Source organism: Onychomys torridus, chromosome 11 (assembly GCF_903995425.1).
Source record: "Onychomys torridus chromosome 11, mOncTor1.1, whole genome shotgun sequence".
NCBI classification, from domain to species: domain Eukaryota; kingdom Metazoa; phylum Chordata; class Mammalia; order Rodentia; family Cricetidae; genus Onychomys; species Onychomys torridus.
Window position 1 is genome coordinate 34,578,040 of NC_050453.1, and position 25,618 is coordinate 34,603,657.

General features: G+C 44.1%; 1 protein-coding gene across 2 annotated transcripts in view; it reads right to left on the reverse strand.

Moving 5' to 3' along the window:
- Positions 1 to 2,063: 2,063 nt before the first annotated feature.
- Positions 2,064 to 25,618, reverse strand: part of Tnr (tenascin R) — a 399,879-nt gene continuing 376,324 nt past the window's right edge. For both annotated transcript variants that reach the window (XM_036202163.1, XM_036202164.1), the window contains 5 exons: positions 16,813 to 16,964; positions 14,984 to 15,080; positions 10,150 to 10,311; positions 5,241 to 5,404; positions 2,064 to 4,222 (listed from right to left, as the gene is read on the reverse strand). In XM_036202163.1, coding sequence (XP_036058056.1) covers positions 4,103 to 4,222; positions 5,241 to 5,404; positions 10,150 to 10,311; positions 14,984 to 15,080; positions 16,813 to 16,964 — 695 coding nt within the window. In that variant the 3' untranslated portion in view covers positions 2,064 to 4,102. The remainder of the gene's footprint in view (positions 4,223 to 5,240; positions 5,405 to 10,149; positions 10,312 to 14,983; positions 15,081 to 16,812; positions 16,965 to 25,618) is intronic.

Sequence of the window (25,618 nt, forward strand, 5' to 3'; positions counted from 1 at the left end):
GCCAGAAGCCAGCTCTGTCCCTGTATCCCCAGAGGAGGGAACATTAACTGCTTTGCTATCTGAATGAAAGCAGGCCATCTGGGGAGGAAAGATGAAAGGCTGAACCCCAGACATTAAAGATCCCAGTCTCTGGGGCTCCCATGCCCCTTCTTGTAGCTTAGGCAAGTTTGAGGTAAGCTAAGTATTCTCCCATCTCCTCTAGGACTGAAATTGGATTGAGTCTTTCAGAGTCTTGCTATGGACATGTCAGAGTGGACAGTAGGATGTAAATAGAGGTGGTAAACCATCTCCACTCTCCCTCTTTGGAGGAAAAGAAACATCACCAAGGAATTGAATGGAATGGGAGTTTTGTGATCAGCGAGCAAGGGGGAAGTGCTCCTACCCTTCTGGAAACCCTGGGTGAAGCAAAAAGCATCAGGCTATGCCTCAGAAGCACTTTCAACTGTGGTCACAGATGGCTCTTTTCCAAGCCTTCCACTTGGTGCATCCACTGTTCTCATGGGTCCCATTTTTCTTTCTCCAGATAAAAGGACAAAGAGGAACTCACCCAACCTTTCTCAACGGATGCTTTGCAAAAGTTCTTTGAAAAGGTTCAGTAATGACCTCTTGTCCCATAATCTATAGTTCTGCCCTGACACTAGTTTTTAAAGGTAAAAATGTGTTCAAGGTAGTTTGTTTAGGCATCCTGCTCACTGGCAAGGCAACCTTGTTACTTCAGGTTCATCTTTGAAGTGAGAGTTTTCTATCCATGAGGAGCTGATTGGCTATCCAGTAAAAGGCAACAGGATACTAGGGGTGAATCTCACCTTTTTCGAGACAGGGTGTTGATAGCTGGGAGAAGCGGAAATTTAACTACATGTAGAAGTTTGCTTCACATTTCTCTACTGCCATGTTGCTGTTCTTTTACAAATCAATCTCCTGTATAAATGAGTTCTGTCTGGGTCCTGATTTGGTCTGAGGTCACCTGGAACCAGAAGAAGTATACTGCAGAGCCAGAAGTAGCATGCTGCATCATTTTCTACTTTTCATAAACAGTTATGTAGGCATCTAGGTGCTGTGAACACCACCTTTTTGTTCCCTTACCAAGTCCCCTTTGCCCATTAAGTCTGATCTGAAGGCTAGTACTTTCTACAGCTCTGTCATCCCTGACAAAGAGTCTTCATAGTCAGTCTCTTCACCTTCCAGAAGCAGCCCTGGGAAAATGTGGATTCAATATGCTGGAAACAACAGGCCATGCAAAAGGGAAGAACAGAGTGGCCTGGCTCTCGATGGTAGGCAGTGAGTCTGTGGCAGTCACTAGTGACTGGTTGTTACTGTTTTTGTTGTTGCTTGGGTTTTCCTGGTGTCTGCAGTTATACTGTATTCTTCAAGTCATTTTGTGTCCCTTATGGGAAGACTGGGTGCTTAGAATGGGTGCTGAGTGTTGTTGCCTGCCTCCTCAGGGACAAAACCAGGTGTGGGAAGGAGCAGATGAAAAAGAGAATCCATTAAGAAGCCCAACACAGAGGTTAAGTCAGTCAAGTTCAGAAGCTTTGAGTCAAGCTTGCCATGGATCTTGAGAAGACAGTAGAATGCATAGTCTTCAAAACATAGAGTTTGAGGTGGAGCTCTCTCTACTTAACAAAAGAAATCTATAAACCCTTTTACAGAAGGTTGGATGAGCTGATCTTTAAAGTCCCTTCCTTACTTTAAAATTCCTTTAAGTGATTCTAGGTGATGCTGCCGATGCTATTTATAAAAATGTTCCACAGGATAAAACAGTTCCAATGAAAGGCAGTTTTGGATTTCCATTGATATTTCTTGATTTTCCTTGGAACTGATGACATTCTTGTTCCATTTCAGCTCTGTTGATGAGGTGGGCTGTACGGGCACACCCAGGTCCTTGGCTCTCTACAGACATTACAGCTTCAGCTTCTTTTGACATTGTTTCTCTCTCTCTCTCTCTCTCTCTCTCTCTCTCTCTCTCTCTCTCTCTCTGTGTGTGTGTGTGTGTGTGTGTGTGTGTGTGTGTGTAAAGGAGAGAGAGAGTTCTGAATCTGTCTCCTTCCTCCTCCCCTTTTTTCTTTCCCTTCTTCCATCTCCTCCTTGGAGATTCTGACATTTCCTTAATTATGATGGCTCACCAAGGCCAACTGTGATCCTGCTTTTCCTATCACACATTAGCATTATTGGCTGTTAAAACTGAAAGGGTGTTAGAAATCCTTTTGGTCTAAGCTCCAATTCGAGGAAACTGAGGCCCAGAGAAATGAGTAAACCCATCAAGGTCTTGTAGCTGGCATGGTGGCAGAGGTGACCCTATATCTCAGCTCTCAAGTCCCTTATTGAGTGTGCTCACCTCCAATTCTGCATGGTTGCTCTATATGCAGTTAAATCTCATATAACTTTCAGACTCCTCCCTATCCCTCCTTGTCTTAGCTATTTGAAGTCCATGTTGGATTAAGAAATGAAAACTGCACTTGTCATTTTTGGTCTTGGGTGTGATAGTAAATCTATATCACAAAGATGGAGAGGGCTACAGAAAACGGCAAGATGACTCCAGTGTCACAATGCTGGACAAGTGACCATCAGCCAAGAGGGCTGTTGCTACTGGTTCAAAACTTAGTTAGATGGTGGCTAATTCTATTACAAAATGTCTGTTCATCCTGTGACTGGTTGGGAAAGATACAAGATGCCCCAGATGGCAACCATGGGCCCTACAGCAGACACACTGGGGCCTCAGAAGGAGTGAGGACAGGGAGAAATTGGCTGAAAGACTTGGCATGGTTTGGGCAGAGGCTGCAGGGAAGACTGGCTGGCTTTTGATCTGTGGAAAAGCTGAAAGGTCATGGCTTCTATAGCCTCCAGTTCCCCAGGGCTTAAAAATCAAGTCACGAGGTGGTGGAGAGTTCGCTCCCCTCACCTTTGGAGTTCCAAATGCAATTTCCTCAGGCGCTTTTCATCTTTCTTCTCAAAGCAGAATAATAAAGGGGGATGGAAAGTGTTTCCCATGATCTCACCTCATTGAGGGGTCGGTTCTGCTTACCACAGGATCAAAACAAACAAAAGACCAGAACATTCTATCTCTTCCCAGGGCTATCAATCCGGGGAATGGCTGATGGTCATATAATTTCTTTTATCTAACTTCTTCCCCTGATTTCTGTTAAGCCACTTGCACTGAGGATAGCCTGGCTGAGGACAGAACCAGAAACCTTCAAATAGGACATCCAGGGAAGGAATCCATAGTAAATGTGATCAGAAATGCAAAAAAGCAGCTCTAAGCAAGTACAGTTTCCAGTGGGACTTATAGACTTCCTGGTAGGTGCCCTGATTTCTACTCCAGTCCTTTCTCAATGCCTGATGCAAACATGCTAGAAATAAAACCCTTTTCCCTGTCTTACCACCAAAAAAAATTAATCCATGACAGTGGCTTATGACACCCAGGGGCATATCTATTTTATAACCCAGGGCCAGGGGCAGATAGCTTTGGCAACTGGAGTTCTAAACAATGGTCGGGTTGGTAGGTCTATAGGGTTACATTTAGGGAAGGGGTGGGGCTGGAAGAGGCCACGCCTCCTGAGAGTTAAGTGTCAGAATGTGAGACTCTTTAGCCCAATTCAATGAATATGGGCTGTTGTGTTAGTGTGTGTGGGGTATCTTCCCTCCTAAAAGAAGACTGGCCAAGCTTTCTTGCTGAAGCTTCTCTGGGCTGGTGTGATCACCTGGCCATGATCAGCTGTGACCAGTTCACTATTACTTTAGAAACTGGAAGGTATCTCAGAAGGAGGGTAGAGAGAGAAGGCATGTGTGCCTGTCTCTGCAACAATCTGTACTTCATGGCCTGTTTGTGAATTGTATTTCAAACTCCCCAGTTTTCCTCCTCTGTGACAAAGGAGGGGGTGTGTAGGGAGAGGACTGATTAGCAGGGAGCATGTAGCCCGAGGGTCAGGCTCCAAGGCAGCAGAAACGATGAGCAGATGGTACCTAACTGATCCCTGCTTCCTTCAGAGACTCTGAATATGTTGTGAAGCACATTACTGTTGCCCCTCCCCCCCTTGTCTCATGTTATAAAATACAAACAAAATGACAGAAAAGATCGTCTGGCTGGTGGCTGGCTGCCCAGTGCTCAGAATTTCACCGCTCGCCGTTTCCTCCCCGCTGTGAGACGGTGGTTGTAGGGCCTCATCTTCATTTCTACAAAGGGGATGGAGAATTCATGGCCTTTCCAGTGGTACCAGTTGATCCCCTGGGTGTGAGAAAGATGAACATGTCAGATCACCCTTCCCCCACAGCTTGAGAAGAGAATGACTGGATCGAGAGAGATCCGCTTATGAACTTAGCTCTTCTCAGTCAAAAGCAGCTTATGGCAAAGTTCCCAGTATGATGAAGAGAACTGGGTCGTCTTCCAGCTTTCCCTCTAAACAGGCCTGGGTCTTTGTACAAGGCAGGTTGTGGGTCATTTCTTATTGCCAGTTTTATGTTTTTGCCTTCAGGAGTTTCTTGTACTTGGGGACAGTGGTGAGTGTTGTAGTAGCCTACAAAGGTTTCCTAGCTCACTTTCCTAGCTTGCTTTACAGAGCAGGGCTGCATTAGGAGTTGGCTTGACCACGTGCATGGTCACCAGGTGTTTGGGATGATCTGCACTTGGCTGTGCTGGGGGGAGGTCTTTTGCTCTACCCCTTGGCATTCCTTTAAAAGCCCTTTAGTAGAGACAGAAGGGGCTGGTGGGTTTTGACCCAGGCCTCCTGAGGCTGTTTCTCTCTCTCTCTGTGTGTGTGTGTGTGTGTGTGTATATATATATATATATATATATATATATATATATATATATATATATATATTCTATGTAAATATTTCTCATTTTTCCCTCCTCAAGAGTACCCTGGGGTAAAAAGTGGGAGCTGGTCTCCCTCAGAATATCAAAATCCCAACTAGGGGGAAGCATTTTGAATAGTGTAACTGTGGACCGCTCATTTGTGATGCAGACACTTGGGTGGTTTCCACCTGGGGTGAGCAACCTCTGGGGTTTGCTAAGGACTGAGAGGGGGTTTCCCTAAGTGTGTTGCAATCTTTTGGGGGAAATAACCCAGATTACTTAGGCTTCTGATCTCTTCCTTTGTAGGCCCATTCTTAGAGTGCCATTAAGCAAACGATGAATTGATGAGCCTCTCCCACAGAGAGTTCTTTACACGGTCCTTCCTCAGCTTCAGAGTACTGTGTTTTGTGCTCTGGACCCCCCTGACCACAGTCAGAATGTGACCTACCTGACTGTGCCTCGACTCCCCGTATTTCCCATTGAGGTTGGTCCGGTGGCAGTTCTTATACCACCAAGCACCCTTGTATGACATGGCACAGTTGGTGACTGCAACATCATTGTCTCTGTCCTCTGTGGAGAAAGGGCGTCCCTGGTGATAGCTGAGGGAGTCTCCTGCAAAAAAACAAAACCAAAACCAAAAGCATTTAGGAGGCTGTTGCATTTGTTGTGGATATCTGCTTTCCACATGGAACCCTGGCTTACCTCTCTTCCTCCTCCTGAGCCGCAGCATGGCTATGCTGAGCTTTCCTTCCACATTACCTCATGGGGCAGGGGCAGGGGCAGGGGCAGGGGCAGGGGCAGGGTGGGGTGGTCACTGTTTCCATGTTTCCCTCTCTACTCCACTTCTCCAGTACTGATATTTTGCTGGGAACTTTACCCATATAGCTCAATCTTTTTTTTTTTTTTTTTTTTTACTAGCTTTGATTTTTCTTTTAATATTTTTTTCTTTATTATTATGTGTTTTAAATTTTATACATCAGCCATGGGTTCCCCTGTCCTCCCCCCTCCCACCCCTACCCCCACCTTCCCCCCAGCCCCTCCCCTCCATTCCCATGTCCTCCAGGATCAAGGCAACCCTGGAGATTCATTTAAACCTGGTAGATTCACTACAGGCAGGTCCATCCTGTCAACACCTCTATTTCTCCTGGGCTTTTCTGGGACACAGAACACTCATGTTCCCATTGTGTCCCCTGGAGACAGCAAGGAGCCTCGATGACTTGGATCATTCCAGATCTCCACTGTTTAAGTTCATCCTGGCTTTCCTCTGTGATTGCTGGCCCTGACCAGACTGCACCCAATACCTCACACTGAGAATTGGTTCTGCCTGTGTAGAGGAACAATGGCAGCCAGAGTTCCAGTCTACAAAAGACAGGGTGACAGGAACATTGTGACCCTGTCAGAGGAGAAGTGGGTAGGGAAGTGGGCTGTGTCTTAGGGAGAAGCAGGCTTAGATGAGGAGAAAGTGTCCATGGTCATAACTGCCACATATATGATGAGCTGCTGAAAACAAAGAACACATAAATACACTTTGTGGGGAAATGGGAGGATGGACATGTAGAGACTGCAAAGAGGAAAATTTTGGCTAAATAGGAAAAGAGAAATTACCTAATACTACCAGACAGGCTGTCTAACACTGTGGTGAGATTTTTCTCTCTCAGAGACAAATAGGGACTGGGTGTTCACTTGTCAGAGGTGCTGTGTGGTGGCTCAGGTGACTTGATTATTCAAGGTGAGGGATCAGACTATCATTTGCTTATCATGATTGGTGAAGCCTTTGGCAGGATTTGTGGCTGGGGATGCTGGGAAGGTAACTCACATTTTTTAATGAAAGTGATCTTAGATATGCTTAGGATTGCTTTCCTCTAAAACGGATACATTTCTGACTCTATATTTCCAAGTTATGCCCCTGGTGTCCACTCAGGACTTCTTTCTCTGCATCCACTGAACTCTTGACCAGTCAATCTTGCAGGGAAGTGTTCACCTCACAGGGGAGTTTCTGAGGCACCATGCTTCATACCATTCTCATCTCCATATAATCTTGAAGGGTTCAGATGTTGCGCCCATCCAGAGCCAATCCTACCAACGGAAACACTTTTTGCTATCTATTCCTGCTTGGAAAAGGTAGGAAAGATGTCTACCTTTTCCCTCCTACATATCATCTTTACCTCCTTTATCCCAAGTCATACTGATACCCATTACCTTAAAAATTCTTGGTTCAATTTTACTCTCCAGCAACCCATTCCTGAATCATCAATTCATCAACTACATTGTGTCTCCTCATGTTCCCATCATCTCACCTTCTGCAAGCTAGAATGCATCCTCATCATTCTCCAAGGAGTCCTTTGTGGTTTCTACTTTCATGTTGCCAACCAATTGTTTCAGACCTGGTCCCCTTGGTCTTTGCATCCTCCTTCCTCATTTGTACCTCGTACATCTGCCCATATATTCAAGCCATGAAGTCCTGGTTTTCTCTCTTGAGCCACTGTTCAGATTCATACCTTTCTCCTAGCTCTGATATTAGTGAGGGCTCCTGTTATCTCCCATCAGGATTAATACAGCAGCCACCAGTTGGTCTCTCTGTTCTTCACTCAGATTTACTTTATCCTGCTTGGGGCTGTCCTAGAGAGCTTTCTAAAACCCAAATCCCATTATGCCACTATGGACTTATAAGGCCCCCCTCCATGTAAAGACTGAATTTCTCCTTCAGTGTCAAGACTTTCAGAATTAATCTTTCTCTCTTCTTTCCTCTCTCCCTCCATCCTTCTCCTTTCTTCCTCCACCCTTTACCTCCTCCTGCTTTCCTACCCCCGCATTGCCTCTCCCTTTTTACTACTTCTCTCCTCCCCACCCCTGTCTCCCAGGCTAGCCTTAATGCTCAACCTGTCTCTCTCAGCCTTTCATATGCTGTAATTCTAGGTGTGCATCATGGCGCTCAGTTCCTGATCCTTCCAACCATACAGCTGGCCCAAGGTAGTAATCCGTCAAGCCTTCCCCTTCCACTGAAGCCAGTCCTTCTGCAACTTCTTGCCCAGTTGTTTTCTGGTAATGATTTCAGACAAATAAGTAGATTATAAAGTTCCTTCATCTACTGCTCAGACATCCTTCAATGAGTATCCTTAATGTAAGAGTACCATTTGATGTGCAGAGAGCTACTTCCCAGTGTTTTCTGTCTTAAACCAGGTGGTTACTCTTACAGAGTCCCCAAAACTAGGACAGTAAGAGTTGCTCTGCCCTTATTGATGACACAGTCTGGAAGTCTCAGTAGAGTTGTACTTAGATGAAGTCTTGGAGGTTGAAGGCCTTCAGAAATGGGGAGGAGGAGTGGGCTGCACTCGGATCTGAGGCCCTGGGATGCCTGGTTGCCAGTGAGGCCAGCAGAAGTGTTAAGAGCCAGAGGACCTGGGAACTGTTACAAATGCCAGGAAGAAGGGGGCATGGTTTTCTAGCCCAATATGAACTGTGTGCAGTTGCCTAGAGATGGAGTAGCCTAAATAAACCCAGGGCTTTATCTATTGAAGATAAACTGAATACATAAGGTGACAGGTGAATCCTCATTCATTTCTATGAATGATCAGGCAAGCTTTAGGAAGGGGAGAGCTAGTCTAACGGTTCTGCCCTCTGTGGGGTGCAGCGGAGAGACTGAGCTTGGAAAGAGGTTTCCAGAGCTGGGCCCAAGGTAAACAGACAACATATGAGATTAGAAAGAGAAAGATAAAGAGGAGGGATGAGGAGGGGATAGAAACTGAGGTAGGTGGCTTGTTTCTCTTCCCATACAAGAAACATGAAAGGCTTCTCTGTAGGCACAATTCTAATTCTATGGGGTGAGTAGTATCCATTTAGTTTTTGAAATGATTTAGTCTGACATCTTGTTTAATGTCCATTTTCAATGGCTGTTTTATGCTCAAAGTGTGGCAAATTGGACCTTTTGTTGGGGCTCTTCAGGCTGCTCTGATTGCCACTGTGAATGACTCAGCTGTGAACAATAGCAAAGGTAAGTGTGTCTTCTCTTTAGAATAACAATACCTGGCTGAGAAGGAAATAATGGAGCAGATGCAGTAATTGGAAGGGTAACACCTTGATGTTCATTTTCATTCCAAGAGTCATAGGAAATGCTGCTAAAATTAAACACCAGCATTTAGCTCTAAAATAGAGAAATGAAACGTCCAATAACTCCATGTACCAAACAGTAGCGTGCTGGGTACCACAGGCAACATGAAATGTACTGTAATAAAGCACATTAGGCAAAGGCTAAGGCATAGCGTGGGTGATGTGTTCTCATGGACCTGTGAGTACAGAGAGCTGAAACAGATGGTTGTTCTGCTTGGTAAAAATGCCATGAAAATCAACACTGAAAACCCAACCGGGTATACAGTTCACTTGGGAGAACAAAAGGCAATATGGCTAGTGAGAGATTTCAGCAATGTCCTTTGCTCCCTCCTGGGGTGCTATATGATAACTGCTGATGTTTGGGTGACGGGGAGTGCACTGGCTGGCTTTGTGTATCAACTTGACACAAGCTGGAGTCATCAGGGAGGGAGGAGCCTCAGTTGAGGAAAGGCCTCACTGAGTTCCAGCTGTAAGGCATTTTCTTAATTAGTGATCAATGGGGAGGGCCCAGCCCACGGTGGGTGGGGCCATCCTTGGGCTGGTGGTCATGGGTTCTATAACAAAGCAGTCTGAGCAAGCCAGGGGAAGCAAGCCAGTAGGAAGTTCACCCCCATGGCTCCTGCATCAGCTTCTGCCTCCATGTTCCAACCCTGCTTGAGTTTCTGTTCTGACTTCCTCCAATGACAGACTGTGATCCGCAAGTGTAAGCCAAGTGAACCCTTTCTTCCCTGGTTTGCTTTTTGGTCATGATGTTTCATTGCAGCAATAGAAACCCTAAGACAGGGAACTCTCTAAATTGTTTCATTAGTTCAAAGGTCATTTCCTAGCTGCCATTGCAAGGAGATGTCTACTAAGATGAGAAACAGTTCTGCCTTCTCTAACTGGGAGCCCACAGAGATTAATCTAGATAAAACAGGCAACCCTTTGATCTCTCAGTACATCCTTTTCAAGTAAACTGTACAGACATACTTATTGTACTTACAGCAGTTTTTCTGGCTATTCTGTAAAGTGGGACAGGCATCACAATTATAATTTTCCAGGTGATATTACCATTTTTTTTATAATTTTTCCATGGGAGAAAATGAAAGTTCCAGGAAATTGATTCCAGGTCTCCTGAATGGCCCAGCTGTCTGCCTACTTCATGGCTAGCAGATAGTTCACGAACTCGGTAAGTTCTGCTGCTTCCTCCATAGCTCAGGACTGGAACACACAGCCACCACCTGTGGAGTCAGCAAGGGGCCCCTGGATACCTGCAGTGCCATTGTAGCCTCCTATGCGGAGCTTGTATAGGCTTCTGCTGTCCTCAACAGCAAACTTGTCATAGTAGGCAAAGGCTGCCTCCTGTCCATCCCGCATGTCCACACGCAGCTCGTAGCGGCCCTGGGCTGTTATCCTGTGGATGTTGTCTAGCCCTGTGGAGAAGAACAGACTGTGTACTGAGTCGTGCCCTAGCAGCTTTAGTAATGAGAAGGAAACACATGCTATGGAGAAGGTGTTGGTCATCCACATGGTTCTTCCCTCCACCCTTCTCAGGCTGGTTTCAAACAGACCCTGCCAAACTCTGACTCTCCTCCTGTGAGAAGGTTACCCCAGGTGTGCTGAGGAGTACCACCTCAGAGAACATTGGATCCTCCCATCCAGTCTTGACCTAGTAACTGACAAGCTCCCAAAACTGTAGATTCTTAGCCCTGTTCCTCAAAAATCTTCTTTGTCCAATTATGGTAGCAAAAGCAAGAAGTCTTGAACAGGTGTGACTCATTTGGTTTGAGTTGTAGGAAGCAACAGGCAGAAACACGTGATCAGAGAATCCAAGATACCCAGATACAGCAGATACAGCCTCAAGATACCCAGATACAGTAGAGTTTCCTAGCAGCCTCAAGGCTCAGGCCTTGCATTGTGCTGCCCTTTCCTTCTCTCCAGGGTTCCTGGGGCCCCCAGACAGGTCAGAGAATTGGAGAATCCTGGGTCTATGATAACTGAACTTACAAATTTTCCCACCTTGTGATGGTATTAAAACTATCTGCATTTGTTAGAAATTGCACTTTGCATTTGAGTCTTTCCCTAGCCTGGAGGTCCACTATGGTATCTATATTCTCTCCTTAGGTTGGGCGTCAGCTCCGAGCACAGCTGCCAATCAGTCTTGTGAACATGAGGGCAGATAGTCATACTCTGCAGAACACTGTGTAGCTAACCTATGCTGTTTGCTAGGTTAGTGTATTAAACACCCATTCAGCGTATCAGTAGTTTCCACTGAAGATGCGCTTATCAGGGTGTAACCCCCTATTTGAAGTTGTGGGGCATCTCTGTTACTATTGCCCCCTGGTTCCCTGATTTTTGTATCATATGCTACATGTTTATCTACTGCGGCTGCCTCTTCACTGGACTTTCTAAACTCCCACTCAAGTGCCTTCACAGCATCCCAGGCCTTGGGCTAAGAAGTTCTTATAAGGTATAAAACCCTATAAGTCAGAGTTCAGGCAGAGCCTAGATGCCCTTGGTGATATTTTCTCATATCCATTTTCTCTGATTTTTGATCTAGCTACCTAAACTTTGAACTATTGACCTTGTGGTGCTGAGGACTCTCAGCCTTCCAGATTTCTGTCTGCCCAGTGGAGCTGGGTCCTTTTGATTTGATGTGACACCAGCTGTCTATCTTAGTGTACCATGATTTAGAAATAAAAAGTGGTATAGGTACAAGGAAATTTAGAGATGACTTGAACCTCCCTCTTCCTTTTGTGGGAGAGAGTCCAGAGAGTGAAGTGGGTGGCCAAGGGCCTAGTTCTTTGGTTCCTTTACCTGCTTAAGATTTAAAGCTTTATCTTGATTGCAAGCAGAAGCCTTTCAAATGTTGTTTGTGGAGCTGCTGACCCACAGCTTGTCCTTGACTAGTACAGTTGTGCTGTTTGCTGGTGATGTTGTGCCTGGATGCGCTTTATCAAGTGGGGGAACCAACCATTAGCTGCTAGACATGTTGGCTGCTGGCAACTCACAGAGGCCTCTTCTATGGTTAATTTCCTCTGGCCAAATGAAAGTCACTTCTTCCTTCTCCTCATAGCTTGGAGCAGACTCTGGTCCATGACTGAAGTGGAGGTACACATTTGCTAGCCTCCTTGGCAAATGGGAACCAACTCAGAGGAGTAATTCATGTTCCAGGGCATCTCTTGGATTCCATCTAAAGTGTGTGTGGGGGTCTTTCCATGAATGTTCAGAGATTTTCCTGAATCTCTCCTGGTTCTTTCAATCCTCTTCTCAGGTAATTCATCTCTGACTCCCTTGAATAAGAACTTACCCCAGTAAATAACTTGAACAAGAATCCCTATTTTAGGATCTGGTCCTAGGTAACCCAACTTAGAACACAAGCTGTGAGGCCATTGGGTTACTGGCCATAGAGAATTGCTGCTTAACCACATGGCCTCAGGTCTCTGTTAGCAAACACCCATATGGGAGGGTAATCTTCATTGTCACCTTGACTGGTCTTAGAAGCACCTTGGGACATAGTCCCTCACAGACAGATCCAGAGGTTTATCTAGATTAGACTAATTGTGGTAGGAAGACCCACCCTGAATGCAGGCTGGATAATCAGTTGGCACTGGATCCTGGGCTGAGTAAAAGGAGAAAGGGCGCTGAGTTCCAGCATTAGGCTATCTCTGCCTTTCTATTCCAGATGCAACATGGCTGACTGCCTCCTATTCCCCCTGTCATGCCTGATGCCACGAAGGCCTGGATCTTCCAATTCGGAGCCAAATAAAGTCTCCTTTAAGTTGCTTTTTGTTGGTTACTTGGTTGCAGCAGTGGGAAAAATAACATGCCTCATTTACCTTAAGTCAAGAGTTCTCTTTCCAGCTTGTGAGTTCTGTAACATGCCCCTCAGTCAGCCCACCTGACCACATTTTCTTCCTTCTCTGGCTTGTTCCTTCATCTGCTTGGAGGGTTTCCTCCCTGTCCCCAGTTTTCATGTGTCAAAAGGATTCCTGCTGTCCCTCTTCCCATCCCTTCCTCTTTCCCATTCTCCTGATCTTTTCGTGTCTTAGCTCTCTTGCGTCTCTGATACTGGGGGCTTGTTGTCAGTAGTTTATCAGTCAGTTTGGGGTTCAAAGGACATCTCTGGTGATAGGAGACACATGCAGGAACAAAACACTGAATAACCTTGAACAAACAGGAATGGTTCCACATCCTAGTTCAGCTTTTCTTAAAAGATGGAAGTGAAACCCTAACCTTGTCCCTAATCTTAACTCCCAGGCTCAGTTTTATTCTAATATTTCGTGGTTGGTTGGACATGGAACTCTTTCTGATCATCATTCAGCAGCAGCAGCAGCAGCAATAGACTTGGCCTCCCTGAATGTAACTGTCATTTAATCATATTACTATTGCTTTCTTTTTGTTTTCATTTTTAAATGATACTTCTTCTTTTAAGGCATCCTTTTATTTATGGCATACAACAACCAGCTTTCCATTTTGGCAATGGGTAAAGCTTCTTTAAAACATATATTTAATTAAATAGAAAGTGATATATAGAACATTTATGTGCTGAATAGTTCACATGTTTCACAGAAATGATAGAAACTATGAACTGGGTACATAGTGGCTTAGGTTTTTGTAGCCATGAGTCTTGACTACTTCCATCTACATTGATTCATATATATTACTGACTCCCAAGCTGTTTGAAAATGTTTTAAATCAAAGCACATTTTTTTTTCTGCTTGTTTGAATTCTCTCTGAGTGTGTTTATATATGGTTCTTACTGTATATTTTTATTTCCCATATTGGCAAACATAGGTTTGGCTATCTAACAAATACTCCATAAATTCTTATCATTAATTAATGTCTACACTTGAGGTACATATATCTCAGGAAGTTTTAGGTAGTGTTGTTTAAAGATGAATGATGAGATCCTAGCCCCCAAGAAACATATAATACAGTCCAGACAGATAAAGTAAAATGGATACCATGATTCGGGCCATATTGGAACATGGCCAATTATCCCACAGGTGATGGATTGAAAGAAAGAGTCAGTATGGCTTCTATGGTGGAAGGGGTGCTTAACTAGGCCTTTGGGTACAGGCAGGTAAACACAAGGTGAGGAAGAGACAATTGGCTGAAGGAGTGTTTCTTGCAGAGGAAACTTCCATGGTTGTGCAGGTTGGAAGGTGGGTGCTGGGGAAGTGGAATGGAGGACAGCTAAGGTGCTTAGTGGTGGAGAGAAGGATCCAGAAGGAGAGCAGGAAGTCTTGCACCTTGGTGAAGGAATTTGGTCTTTACTGAGTGATGATAGGAGTCACTGAAAGGCTTTACTGAGTTTTCACCCTTCACTCAGATGCTTGAGGAAGATCATTCTAGGGCCGTGCAGACAATGGGGTTACCCTGAGGTGAGGGAGCCCAGTTCACAGGCTGTTACTTTGCCACCCAAGGGAAGATGGTGAGGCTCGAACTAGAATGTGGCAGGAGTGGGAGAGAGAAGAGTACGTTCTAATCCCACCATGTATTTGCCTTTCTCTCTGCCTCCCGGTATCTCTGACTCCTTTACGAGCCAACATTAGCACCATCAGTCTGGTATGCGTGTGTTTATCTTCCTGTACCCACCTAAACCTCCATCTAAACTTCCTGCTGTGTCAGACTTCTAGGAAATCACCTCTAATGTCACTCTCATTTCCCCCTTTCCCTCCCACCTCAGATAATAACACTCTCCCAGGAACCCAGCAGAGTCTCATTTCTCTCTCTCGACCTGCAGGCTGACTAGCTGGTTGTCTAGTTTCTGAGACCAGGGCCAGGCTGCCCATTGCTTCCTGTGCCCTATTCCCTACCAGGCAGATCCCTGCCTTTGTACTTGCCTCATGTCAAGATCCATCAGCATAAAAGACTATTAATGAGGATGGGAAGAGACAGAGCAAAGAGGAAAACACCACAGTCAGATAAAAACGGATCAATAGCAGAGCCAAACAGAGCAAGAGGCACAAAAGCAATTCACAAGCTGTCAGCTTCTCAATAGACACAGACTTCTGACAATCCCAGACAGACACAGAAAGGAGAGAGATGGACAGAAAGCCATGGCAGCCTGTCCGGGGGAAAACACAGAGCAGATGTTACCTAGCCAAAACTCATCCTCCAGATTCCCAAAGCCAGTGCGATAATCAGCCCATTTCCGGAAAAAATCAGTTTGGCCGTTTTGCCGCCTCTGGAATACCTGTGAAGAGAAAGAGAGGAGATGCTCTGTGTGACTGGGTTCTGTATTGGCTAGGATCAGGACCATTTCAGAAGTGAGCTTAATGTTTCCATGGTATATTTTGCAGGGGATTCTCGGAGTCCTTTTCTTGAAGTGCTGATGCCTCTGACAAATAGGCTGGGGGTGTGATATCGACACTAATTTGCACCCTGGTAATGTAGAAAATATTCCGGATACATATCAAGCTCCAAAGAGTCAGGGGAAATGGGCTTGATTCTGAAATCAATCTTTTTGCACCACAGAGAGTAGTAGAAAGCATTTCTCACCAAAGGACTGGGGCCAACTTCAAATCATCTAGTCACTGTCCTCATCTTATTGCAGGCGAAGCAATTGCATATCATTCACTTTCCAAGCTGTTTAAGTGCTAATTTCATTTAACCTCCAATACATCAGCCTGGGCTTCAATTTCCAATTATACTTTAAGAAGGAGGCACAAATATGTCAGAAACATAAAAGAAAACTTCTCCCAAGAGTATTAGGAGTGCAATCAACATTTAACTCTTCAAAACCTTCTCCTTTGGGGGCATTAAAGCTCTGGTGCTGGGTCTGAGCAGGGCTAAGAAAGGTGTGTACAGAAGGGTGGGTGGGGCTGTTTCCATTCATACTGATTCAACCCTTGCTTCTCTGTGTAGAGCCAGCTTCCGGTACTTGTTCATGTGTACAGTGGCTATCACCTCCAGGTTGTGCTATTTCTTCTGCTCTGTACTAGCCTATCAGGTATGAGAGGAGGTAGTGTCAGCAAGCAGTGCCTCTCTCCCAACCACTGTTGCTCCCGGAAGGTTATGACAGCTCTAGGGAAGAACTTGGGATCCAGAACAGGAGGAGGACACAAGCAGCTCTTGTAACTAGAGGGCCATCCACAATCTGCTCCAGATCTGACCTTCCATGTGCAATCCTCCAAGATAAAGAAACTAACTGCCTCACCACGGGAGGCCCAAGTGCTTCTGTAAGGTGGCCTCCTCCCTCTCCTCTTCATTTTAGCTTCAGCCCTTGGCAAGCAGGATCCATGTGCCTCACTCCTTCCTTTCCCCAGCATCCCCTGCAATCACTCGGTTTGTAGAAGGAGCCCAAAGCAAGGCTGTCATCTTACAGCCCTTGTTTGGGCCAGGCCATTGCATCTTCATATGTGTCCTGGTTAATTTTTGTTGTCAGTTTGACCCGACACAAAGTCATCTTGGAAGAGGAAAGCTCAAGTGAAGAATTGCCCCCACTAGATTGGCATGTGCCTATGTCCATGAAGAATTGTCTTGACTGAAGTGGGAGGGCCCAGCTCACTGAGTCCAGTACACCATCCTGAGGCTAGCTGAGCATAAACCAACGAGCCAGTAAGTAACATTCCTCCATGCTTTCTGCTTTAGTTTCTGTTTGAGTTCCAGCCCTGATGGACTTTTAATGATGGACTATGACCTGAAAGTGTAAGCCAAACAAACCCTTTTCTCTCCCATGTTGCTTTTCGTCATAGAGTTTATCATAACAACATAATGAAACTTTAAACAACAACAAAAAAAGATCATTCCTTTCTCTGCTTGTGAGTGGGCTACTGAATGAGGCCCTTGAAGGCAGTGAAGAGACCAAGATCTAAATGAAAGGGGTGGATAAAAGGACAGTCCAAAGGATGGTGACACTGTAATCCACAGGTACTCAGTCAGGTAGACTAGAAGTCTGAGGACATGTGTCTACAGCTTGTACTTACAATCCAGCCACCTCCATCTGTGGTCATGTCACAGAATACTTGCAACTTGTGGCTTAGCTCCCCATTGAGGAAGATGGTATAAAGTCCACTCAGAGTATCTCCATTCATCAAATGCTGGGCACAGTCTTGAGGGTGAGAGAACAGCCGGCCCCCTACAGAAGAAAAGTGATGAAAAATGATTTATTTATTGTATGTGTGTGTGCCACATGCATGTATTCAGGCCACAGCATCCATTAGGAATCAGAGGACAACTTGAGGGAACCAGTTCTTTCTTTCCACCATGGGGTCCTAGGGATGGGACTCAGATTGCTAAGCTTGGGCAACAAATACCTTTTACCTGCTGGCCATTTTATAAGCCCCAAAGCAATGTTTAGAAATGGTTCCTTTGTCCATTATGCACAAGAACCCCTGGACCAGAGAATATTTGAAAGAGTCTTGTGGTTGGTATTTCATCATGAGTATAATTCATGACATGTGGCTCAATTTATGGGCTCTGAGGACCAAAGGCTGAGTTCATGGTCTGGATTCTTTGCTTATCAGTTTGCTTGACTAAAAGCTAAGGGCCTTGAGCAAACACTTTCTCATCCATAAAATGGGGGTAATAAAGACTTCCCCCTTACGGTATGAAAACGAGCTAATGCCATTGGATACTGTTCAGAGATGGGCCAGTAGACCCCTGTAGGGGCCACCTTTCAAAAGGACAAAAGGCATCTGAACAAAGTCTTTGTCATCCACATGGCAGCCATTAAGGAAGGCCCCCCACAAGCTCAGCATTAGCATAGAGATGAATGTCTACTCCCTGTACAAAGCAATCTCTTGATTGTACTAAACAATCAAACAGCCATGTTTTACAGTTAAGTTTAAATTTAAGGAGAGGGCAGGGGAAGTAAATTGCAGCTCATCTTTCAGAAGGAACAACCAATCTGTAAAACAATACCTAATTAGCTGTAAGAGAAGCTTAAATCCTGAAGCACTCTTCTCTGAGATTAAGTTTTGTGCTTATCAGGCAAGCCAAGAACAGTCTCCTGAAGGGACTATACTGAGCGGGTAAGTTAAAGCACAGCCTGCCATGTGAGGATGGTGGTTGGGGAGCTCTGTAAATGTGGGCTTCTGGGTCAATGAAGAACATGGTCACATTGATACAGCTCTGTGTTTCTGTGTGGAACTGAAATAGGCAGGAAAAGAAATTGAGGCAAGACAGCAGGTGTCAGCTCACACAGTGCCTCCTGGCAGTGTTACTCATACACAACAGATGTGACACTGCCACTTGGAAAGGCAGGATAGTGGATGATTTAGGCAGAGCATGTCACACAAGGAAGATGACGCACTAACATTTCTGAGAGTCCCCATCACAGGCTATCTGTAGAGCATTCTGTGTTAGGAAGAGACTACTGTTCTTCATGCAAGTCCCCTACTCCTGACCCAGCCACCTGACCCAGAGATATATTAACTCTGAGGACCATACTCCAGATAGCTACCACAGGTTTGCCAAAGTAGTTTAGTGGAACAAGGCACTTTGAGAATAGTCACACCAAGGACTGGCGATGTTTCTATAAACCTCATACTTTACAAAGTGTATTTGTATTTCTATTTAATTTTTATGAGAAATGTTAGAACAAGGCAGGTTGTTACAGATCTGAGACTTATTTTAACAGAGAGAGAAAAACTACTCAGGAAGATTACATGATTGCCTTATTCAGGAGGCTGAATTCAAAATTTCGGAGCCCAAATCAAGTGTACTGTAAATCTATTAAAACAATAAATACTTCCAGGGATGGAGAGATGACTCAGTGTTTAAGAATATGTGGTGCTTTTTCAAAGGACCCGAGTTTGGTTCCAAGCACCCACATCAAATGCCTCGCAACTACCTGCAATTCCAGACCCAGGGGATCTGACACCTTCTTCTGGTCTTTGTGGGCACCTGCACACATGTGGTATATGTATAAACACAAATAAAAATATGAAATAAATCCTTTAAAAGCAAACCTTAAAAAAAATATAACCTGTGCTCCAGTTTGTTAAGAATCTCCATCTATCTAACAGGTAACTGATTTTTGTATTTAACATACAAGTACAAAACTCCAGGAGTTAAAGTTACCTCAGAAAGCACGGTTCCAATGAAATGCTCTCCCTTCAAAACTGACTTCTGTCGTCACTGCAGAAAAGCTATTGACTTTAATTTACAGCATGTCCTGGACCTCCTGAAAGCTCATATCTCACCTATCCCTGAAGGTTAGTTTCATTTCAGGGGACAGCCATGAGTGGCTTCTGTCCCCTCTCTGTGTTGCTTTGGGAACACTGGCCTTATTTCCAGTCAGCGAGGCTATTCTTGACCCTGGTCTCTAGAGCAACCCTCGTACCTACTTGCTCTTCCCCCTTCCCCCTCCCCTCTCGCTGCCTGTGGTTCTTTCCAATCAGCATATAATGTCCCTGGTCTCCAGCTCACTGCTGCTTTATACACTATTTCTCCCAAAAGAAGAGGTCTTCATTAAACCATCCCAGCTTCTGAGGGAGACAGGACTCTGTATTTCTCTGTAGTACTCCATGGATCCCCCACAAAAACCTCTTCCCCAAACTCAGCAGAGCAACTCATTCAAATACACACATAAAACCAAACTCACCTTGAGACTAGAGAAGTAAGCAATTTTACATAAAAGTTCCTTCTCCTTCATTGATAATGACTAGGATTTGTGTCATAGATACTTTAAGAGGGTTCAAATCCATTCTTAGTTATTCTAAAGTTAGACCTAATATAGGCACATGAAATAAATTAAGATGGCTTGCTCTGAGGAAGGGGAATTTTAAGTAAGTAGCTGTCATAAAAGAGACATTCATGTATCTTTAAAGTTGGAAGATAAGAATAAGATCAGATGAAGGAATAAGTGTCTAAGGCATGCCAAAGATGGATGGGATTAAAGTCTCAGATGATCCTTGGGAGAGGAAGGACCATATGCCCCTCCTTCTGAGTTCCCACAGTAAGCTGGCAGGTGGAGGCACTGTCCAAGTGTGTGGGAGGTTGATGCATGGTCGCTGGGTGCACTTGCCTTACCCTTGACAAATTACAAGGCCATCTGGTGGTTAATAGATTCGATTTACTGTAATTTAGTCTATGGCATTAGTGGAAAGGCAATCCAGAAGCATTTTGCTTTTATAGATGATCAGAAGCAGCAACCTGGGATTTCCGTTCCCTGGGAACCTGGAGAAGATGCGGCCTGCAGCTTCTTTCCATCCACTCCAGGCTTGAATACCTCCCGAGTTTGTCCCAGACTCACTAGCCCTCGATCAACCTACCAGTCCCTTTAATGTCAGGAGAGAAAGCAGAGGCTTGCTGAGAGCTCGCAAGTCATGGACTTGATTATCATGCAGATGGCCTGTTCCATCCCTGATCTGCCACATCAGAGTGTCCAGTTAGGGAGACAGACTCAGAGGTCAGTATCTCACCAAAGTGCTTCAGGTGGAGCTATTTGAAGTTTACATGCTTCTCTTCTCAGAAGCAGAGGTGGAAATGGTAAATGAGATGGGGCCTTGGAGGCCTCTAGGCCAGCCCTCCCTGCTTAGATCCATAGGATTGTGTGGATAACAGAATTCATTTTTCTCTCCCTCCTCTCTCACACACCCCTCCCTGTCTCCCCCTGTCTTCTCCCTTTCCTTCTCATGGTCTTTCTTCCTCAGTCAGCATGTCCTGGGCACTCCAACTTTCAGTTCGGGTGGGTTGGGGAAGAGAGGGGATATTTCACCTTGAGTTTAAGCCTGTGATCCAGCCTTTACCATTTCACCCTGCTGCTTTGGAGGCATTGGACTTTGGCTCAGCTAACAATTATAAAAGCTCTCCCATGTTCTGATTGGCTGGTCAACATGCCTAGGCTGGACCTCGTATGCTTTAGAGGATTATCAGGGCCGATTATAGGCATCCTCAGCTCTCTGGATGCCATGCCATCTAATCAGAGACCTACCTTTAATCCTGAAACTGATCATCCTAATAATTTTTCTGACCAAGCGCCTCACCTAGGATGATGTTCTTCCTTTTTGGTGTGGTAACTTGAGCCTGGCTGAATAAGGTGGCATTTTCCCTAAAAGAACAGGCTATGGTAATTACCAAGTTAGAAGGAAAGCAATGTGATCAGTACACTGAAATGTCTCCTGGTTAAGTGTTTCCAGATGTAATTGTGAGAGCCCCAGGCCCAGGGCCTTCACCGGAAGAACTGCTCTGAAATGGGTTTGTGTTGGGCAGCAGAGGCTGCATGCTGAGTGGAGAGCAGCTGTCTTCATGACACACAGAGCAATCAGATGGCTCTGTGCCAGTGGGAAGAGCCTGCGCTGTCCCTTTCCATCCCTCACTTGTTTTGTGTCCTTGGGTGCACACAATCTTTAAAATGGTCAGATCTAATAGCTCTAGAGAGCCTCTGCCTGTCATCAGGCTGATGGACTCAGCATCAGAACTAAAGCTGTGACACCAGAGTGTTCCTCTGAGAACAGCTACAGGAGATTTCTTAGCCAATGCAGAACCAAGTATGTTTCTCCACAGAATCACCAGCCATGTTAAAATGAACAATCCCTATTTGCAAAGTAACTGGTAAAACATTGGGGTCCAGCCTGAGTCTGCAGCCAGGGCCTAGCTGTCAATCAGCTCATACGAGCTTCATCTATCACTTCCACTTTCTCAGAGAAACATCAGATTTAGAACCTTGTTGTCTTGTTATCCACTTAGCATACATATGGGAAAGTGTCCCTTGATTTCTAAATACCAGGCTACGAGATGGGGATATACGTGAGGAGAGAAGACATCCTTCAGTTGGCTCATGGTTTTGTGGGAGAAACACACAAATGCAATCTCCAGGGTTCAGTGCTTGGAGACAGGAACAAATGTGGGAAGACAGAGGGGTGTCAAAGTGGGCACGCAGTGGAGCTGGGGACCAGCGGAGAGGGGCTGAGCAGTGAGGTTCTGGAATGGAGTTGAATTTGACAAGTGCTGATCAGAAAGCTTTCTTACTTTAGGAACTGACAGAGATTGTCCATGAACTTATGGAGAAGGCCATTCCAGCTACGTGGAAAAGCACAGACCCTCTCCCCTCCACCTCCCCCCCTCAGAAACCCAAAGATTTAGCTAACAGACAAAACAAGGACTAGTTGGATGGATGTGATATACCAGTAACCGCATCGTGCTGTGTTAGGAGAAGGACCTTCTACTGAAGGCAAGAGATGCTCTACTGTTAGATCTTTGCACACATAGCATTACTTAAATTAGCAAGTTTCCTTTTGGAGATGGGAGTATATTCTTCTGGTGCCTCCACCCTTTGAGTAAGATTTTTTTTTTTTTTCAAGACAGGGTTTCTCTGTGTAGTTTTGGTGCCTGTCCTGGATCTCGCTCTGTAGACCAGGCCTTGAACTCAGAGAGATCCACCTGCCTTTGCCTCCCAAGTGCTGGGATTAAAGGCATATGCCACCACCACCAGATTTGTATAAGAATTTTATAAAGTCTCAACCTCTTCAGTGTAATCCAGCCACTGTTGAACTACCTGGTCTATACCATGGAAGCCGATATAACAATCTTTTATTATTAAAAAGACCATAGGGATAGGCAGCTGACATGGTAGTCACCACTTTGCCCTTAGCATTTAAAACAGAGCCTGACAACAAGTGGGTACCCCATCAGTATTTCTTAGATGCTTAGTGCCATGTAAGTGCTAACATCTATCCCTATGATAATGAAAGAGGACACAAAATTAGATTTTCTGAAAACATTTGTGATGATATGATTTAAAATGGGCCAAATCAAATCCTGGGACCAGTGACATATAAGCTTTCCCTGGAGCACTTATGGGGTCATTTTCTAGCTACAGTAAATAGTAGTCTTGTTCTACAAGACTCACTACCTCCCCAAAGGGCGGTAACACATCTCTGTTATGTTCAGTAGTGCAACAACTCTATGTAAATAAGTTCAGAAACTTAGATGGTGTTCCTTGAACACCATCTCCAAGCGGTCCCCCAAGGTGAAATATGATAATATATAGAGTATGACAACTGTACTTAAGGCTTGTTTTGTAGTTAAAAATCTCACATTGGAAAGACTTTCCAGGCCCAGGTGGCTTCATGAGTGAGAGCAGACTGAGAATTTGAAGATGAACTCTTATAAGTTCCATCAACCCCTCTCAGGATACAGAGGAGGTAAAATCAAACAAATTTCTCAGTTTGCTCAGCAAGGGCAGAATTATTCTTATTAAAATTAACAGCTAGACAAAGAAGTACTAAAAGGGATAGCACAGGTTGGATGACAGTTTTGAAATCTATTCTTCTCTATGTTGCCACAGAGAACTCATTGCCTGGCCAGTGTCTCTGCATTGGGTCTTTCTTGGCCAGCTATACTACCAGAAAGAGGGTCTGATAAACCCAAGGAGGCATGGGCTTACAGGACAGAATATCCATGCACTGAGTAACAAGACTACACTGAAAGAAAGGTCACAATCGATATGACATTGATTATCTAGTTCAGTTGATTAGAACAACATTTTAATTAGCTAAGCTAACTTTATTTAAAAGGTAAGGAAAAAATATCAACATCATGGAGAAAAATTGAGAAATTTAAACCCAACCGAAATATTAAACTTGGAAAATAAGATTTGAAATAACAATGCCATTGAAAGGATAAATAAAGGATTTAGATATAGTTAAAATCTGAGCAATGAATTGGAATATATGATTGAGAACCTCTTTAAGAAGATAAGAGGAAAAGAATACAGAGGAAGAAAACTAGGAGATTTGGAGTACAGCACACACATTCTAACATCTACTTAATAGAAGTCCTGAAAAGAAAAAAAAAATACAAATAGGAGGAAAGGCTTAACTGAATTAACTGAATAATGAAGACAAATATATAAGAAGCATAGAAAAAATGCTGCTGATTTAGAAGCTTCATTGAATGTCAACCGAGATAAAAAGATAAATGGAATCTAAGATAGAATGAACTGTAAGACTGTCAAAAAGAAAGAAAAATATGGGACTGGGGAGATGGCTCAGTGGCGAAACTGCTTGCCACATAGGCATGAGGACCTAGTGACCATGTTTTCCTATGTCTACAATCTCGGCACTGCAGGGAGAGCCAGGCAGGTCCTTGGAGCTCATAGCACAGCCTTTTCAGACAAATTGGCAAGTTCTTCAGTGACAGACCCTGTCTCAAAACATAAAGTGGAAGAGTAATCAAAGAAGATACCCGATGTTGACTTCTGGCCTCTACGTACACAGATGTGCACCCACATCTGCATGCACACAAGTACGCATGCCCCTCCCCCCAAAAACCCATATGCTAAGAGATTCCAGTCACCTACAGAACAAAGTCAATGGACATTAGTCTTCTTGAAGGCAGTAGTGCACTTGAAAAGACAACAGAAGCCAAGTGTGGTGGTGCATGCCTTTAATCCCAGCATTTGGGAGGCAGAGTCAGGTAGATAGATCTCTGTGTTCGAGGTCAGCCAGGTCTACACAGTGAGTTCCAGAATAATCAGGATACAAAATGAGACCCTGTCTCAGAAAAAAATAAACAAACGACAGTAGTACTACTGAACAATGACCATTTGTTTTTTTTTTTTTCATGAATTTGGTGAAACATGGAGATATAACAAGAAAAATGGATAGGCCCATTTTCTTTGTGATTATAGATCCAAAGTGTCTAAATAGAGTTAACTAAATCTGAATGTATTAAAAACTCATATACGGGTGAAATTTTTTCAATGATAGTACACATATGTTTAAAAGCCACCAATGTAAATCATCTCATTAGTAAGCAGAAGCATAAAAACCATGACTTATTAAACTAATGTTTGATAAAATTCATTGCAAAAACTCCTAACATAAAGTAGAAGAAAACTCTATAACTTAATGAGTGTTTTATACCACCAATCTTAGCGAGTACTATTTTTGTTTATTTATGGCTAGTCAATTACATATTTGCTTTATTTTAGAAAGCAATTACAGTGGTAAAGAGGTGCAGTGAATGAGGAGTCAGTAAGGATTATGCATCTGAGGTTTTAATTGTGTTTAATCGTGTATAAGAATGTGGACAAGTCAAGGTCAGCTAACCTCACGGTCACAGATAGTTTTAGAGGTTCCAGTTAATGTGGAGTACGGAAATGAAACTGTTACCCATAAATGATACAAACTAACTAAAATATTTGAGTGTGTGTATACATGCTCATGCTTGGGTATGTGAAGGCCAGAGGTCAGTATCTGCTGCCTAACTCTGTTATTCTCCACTTTACTTTCTCTGACAGAATTTTTCACCAAACTTGGAACTCCTCTATTCAGCTAGACTGGATAGCTGGGAAAAACCCTGGCACTCTCTTTCTCCGTCTCCCTAGTGATGGGATACAGTCTTGGGTTGCCACCTTCCACCCTTGTCAATGCCTTAGGTGCTGGGGATTGGAACTCAGGTCCTCATAGGCACACAGCAAGCATCACATTACTTCTACTATCTCCCCAGCTCCACATTTACCTAAAATATTAATAGAAACAATAGATAATTACAATTAATAAGAAAGTCAGCAGGATGGCTAGATACTGGATCAATATATAAAATCAATAGTATTTTTCTGCATCAGCAATAATCAACTAGAAAATATTTTTTTAATTAGGTACAAGTCACAAAGCAATAAAAATAATAAAACTTCCAGAAATTAACCAAGAACACAGGAATGCTATGGGGGAAAAATTTAACATTGTGAGAAACATAAGGATTATTTAAATAAATGAAGATACCATCTATGCATTTTAGAAGGGATAACTTACTATCATAAAGATGCCAGTTCTTCTCAAA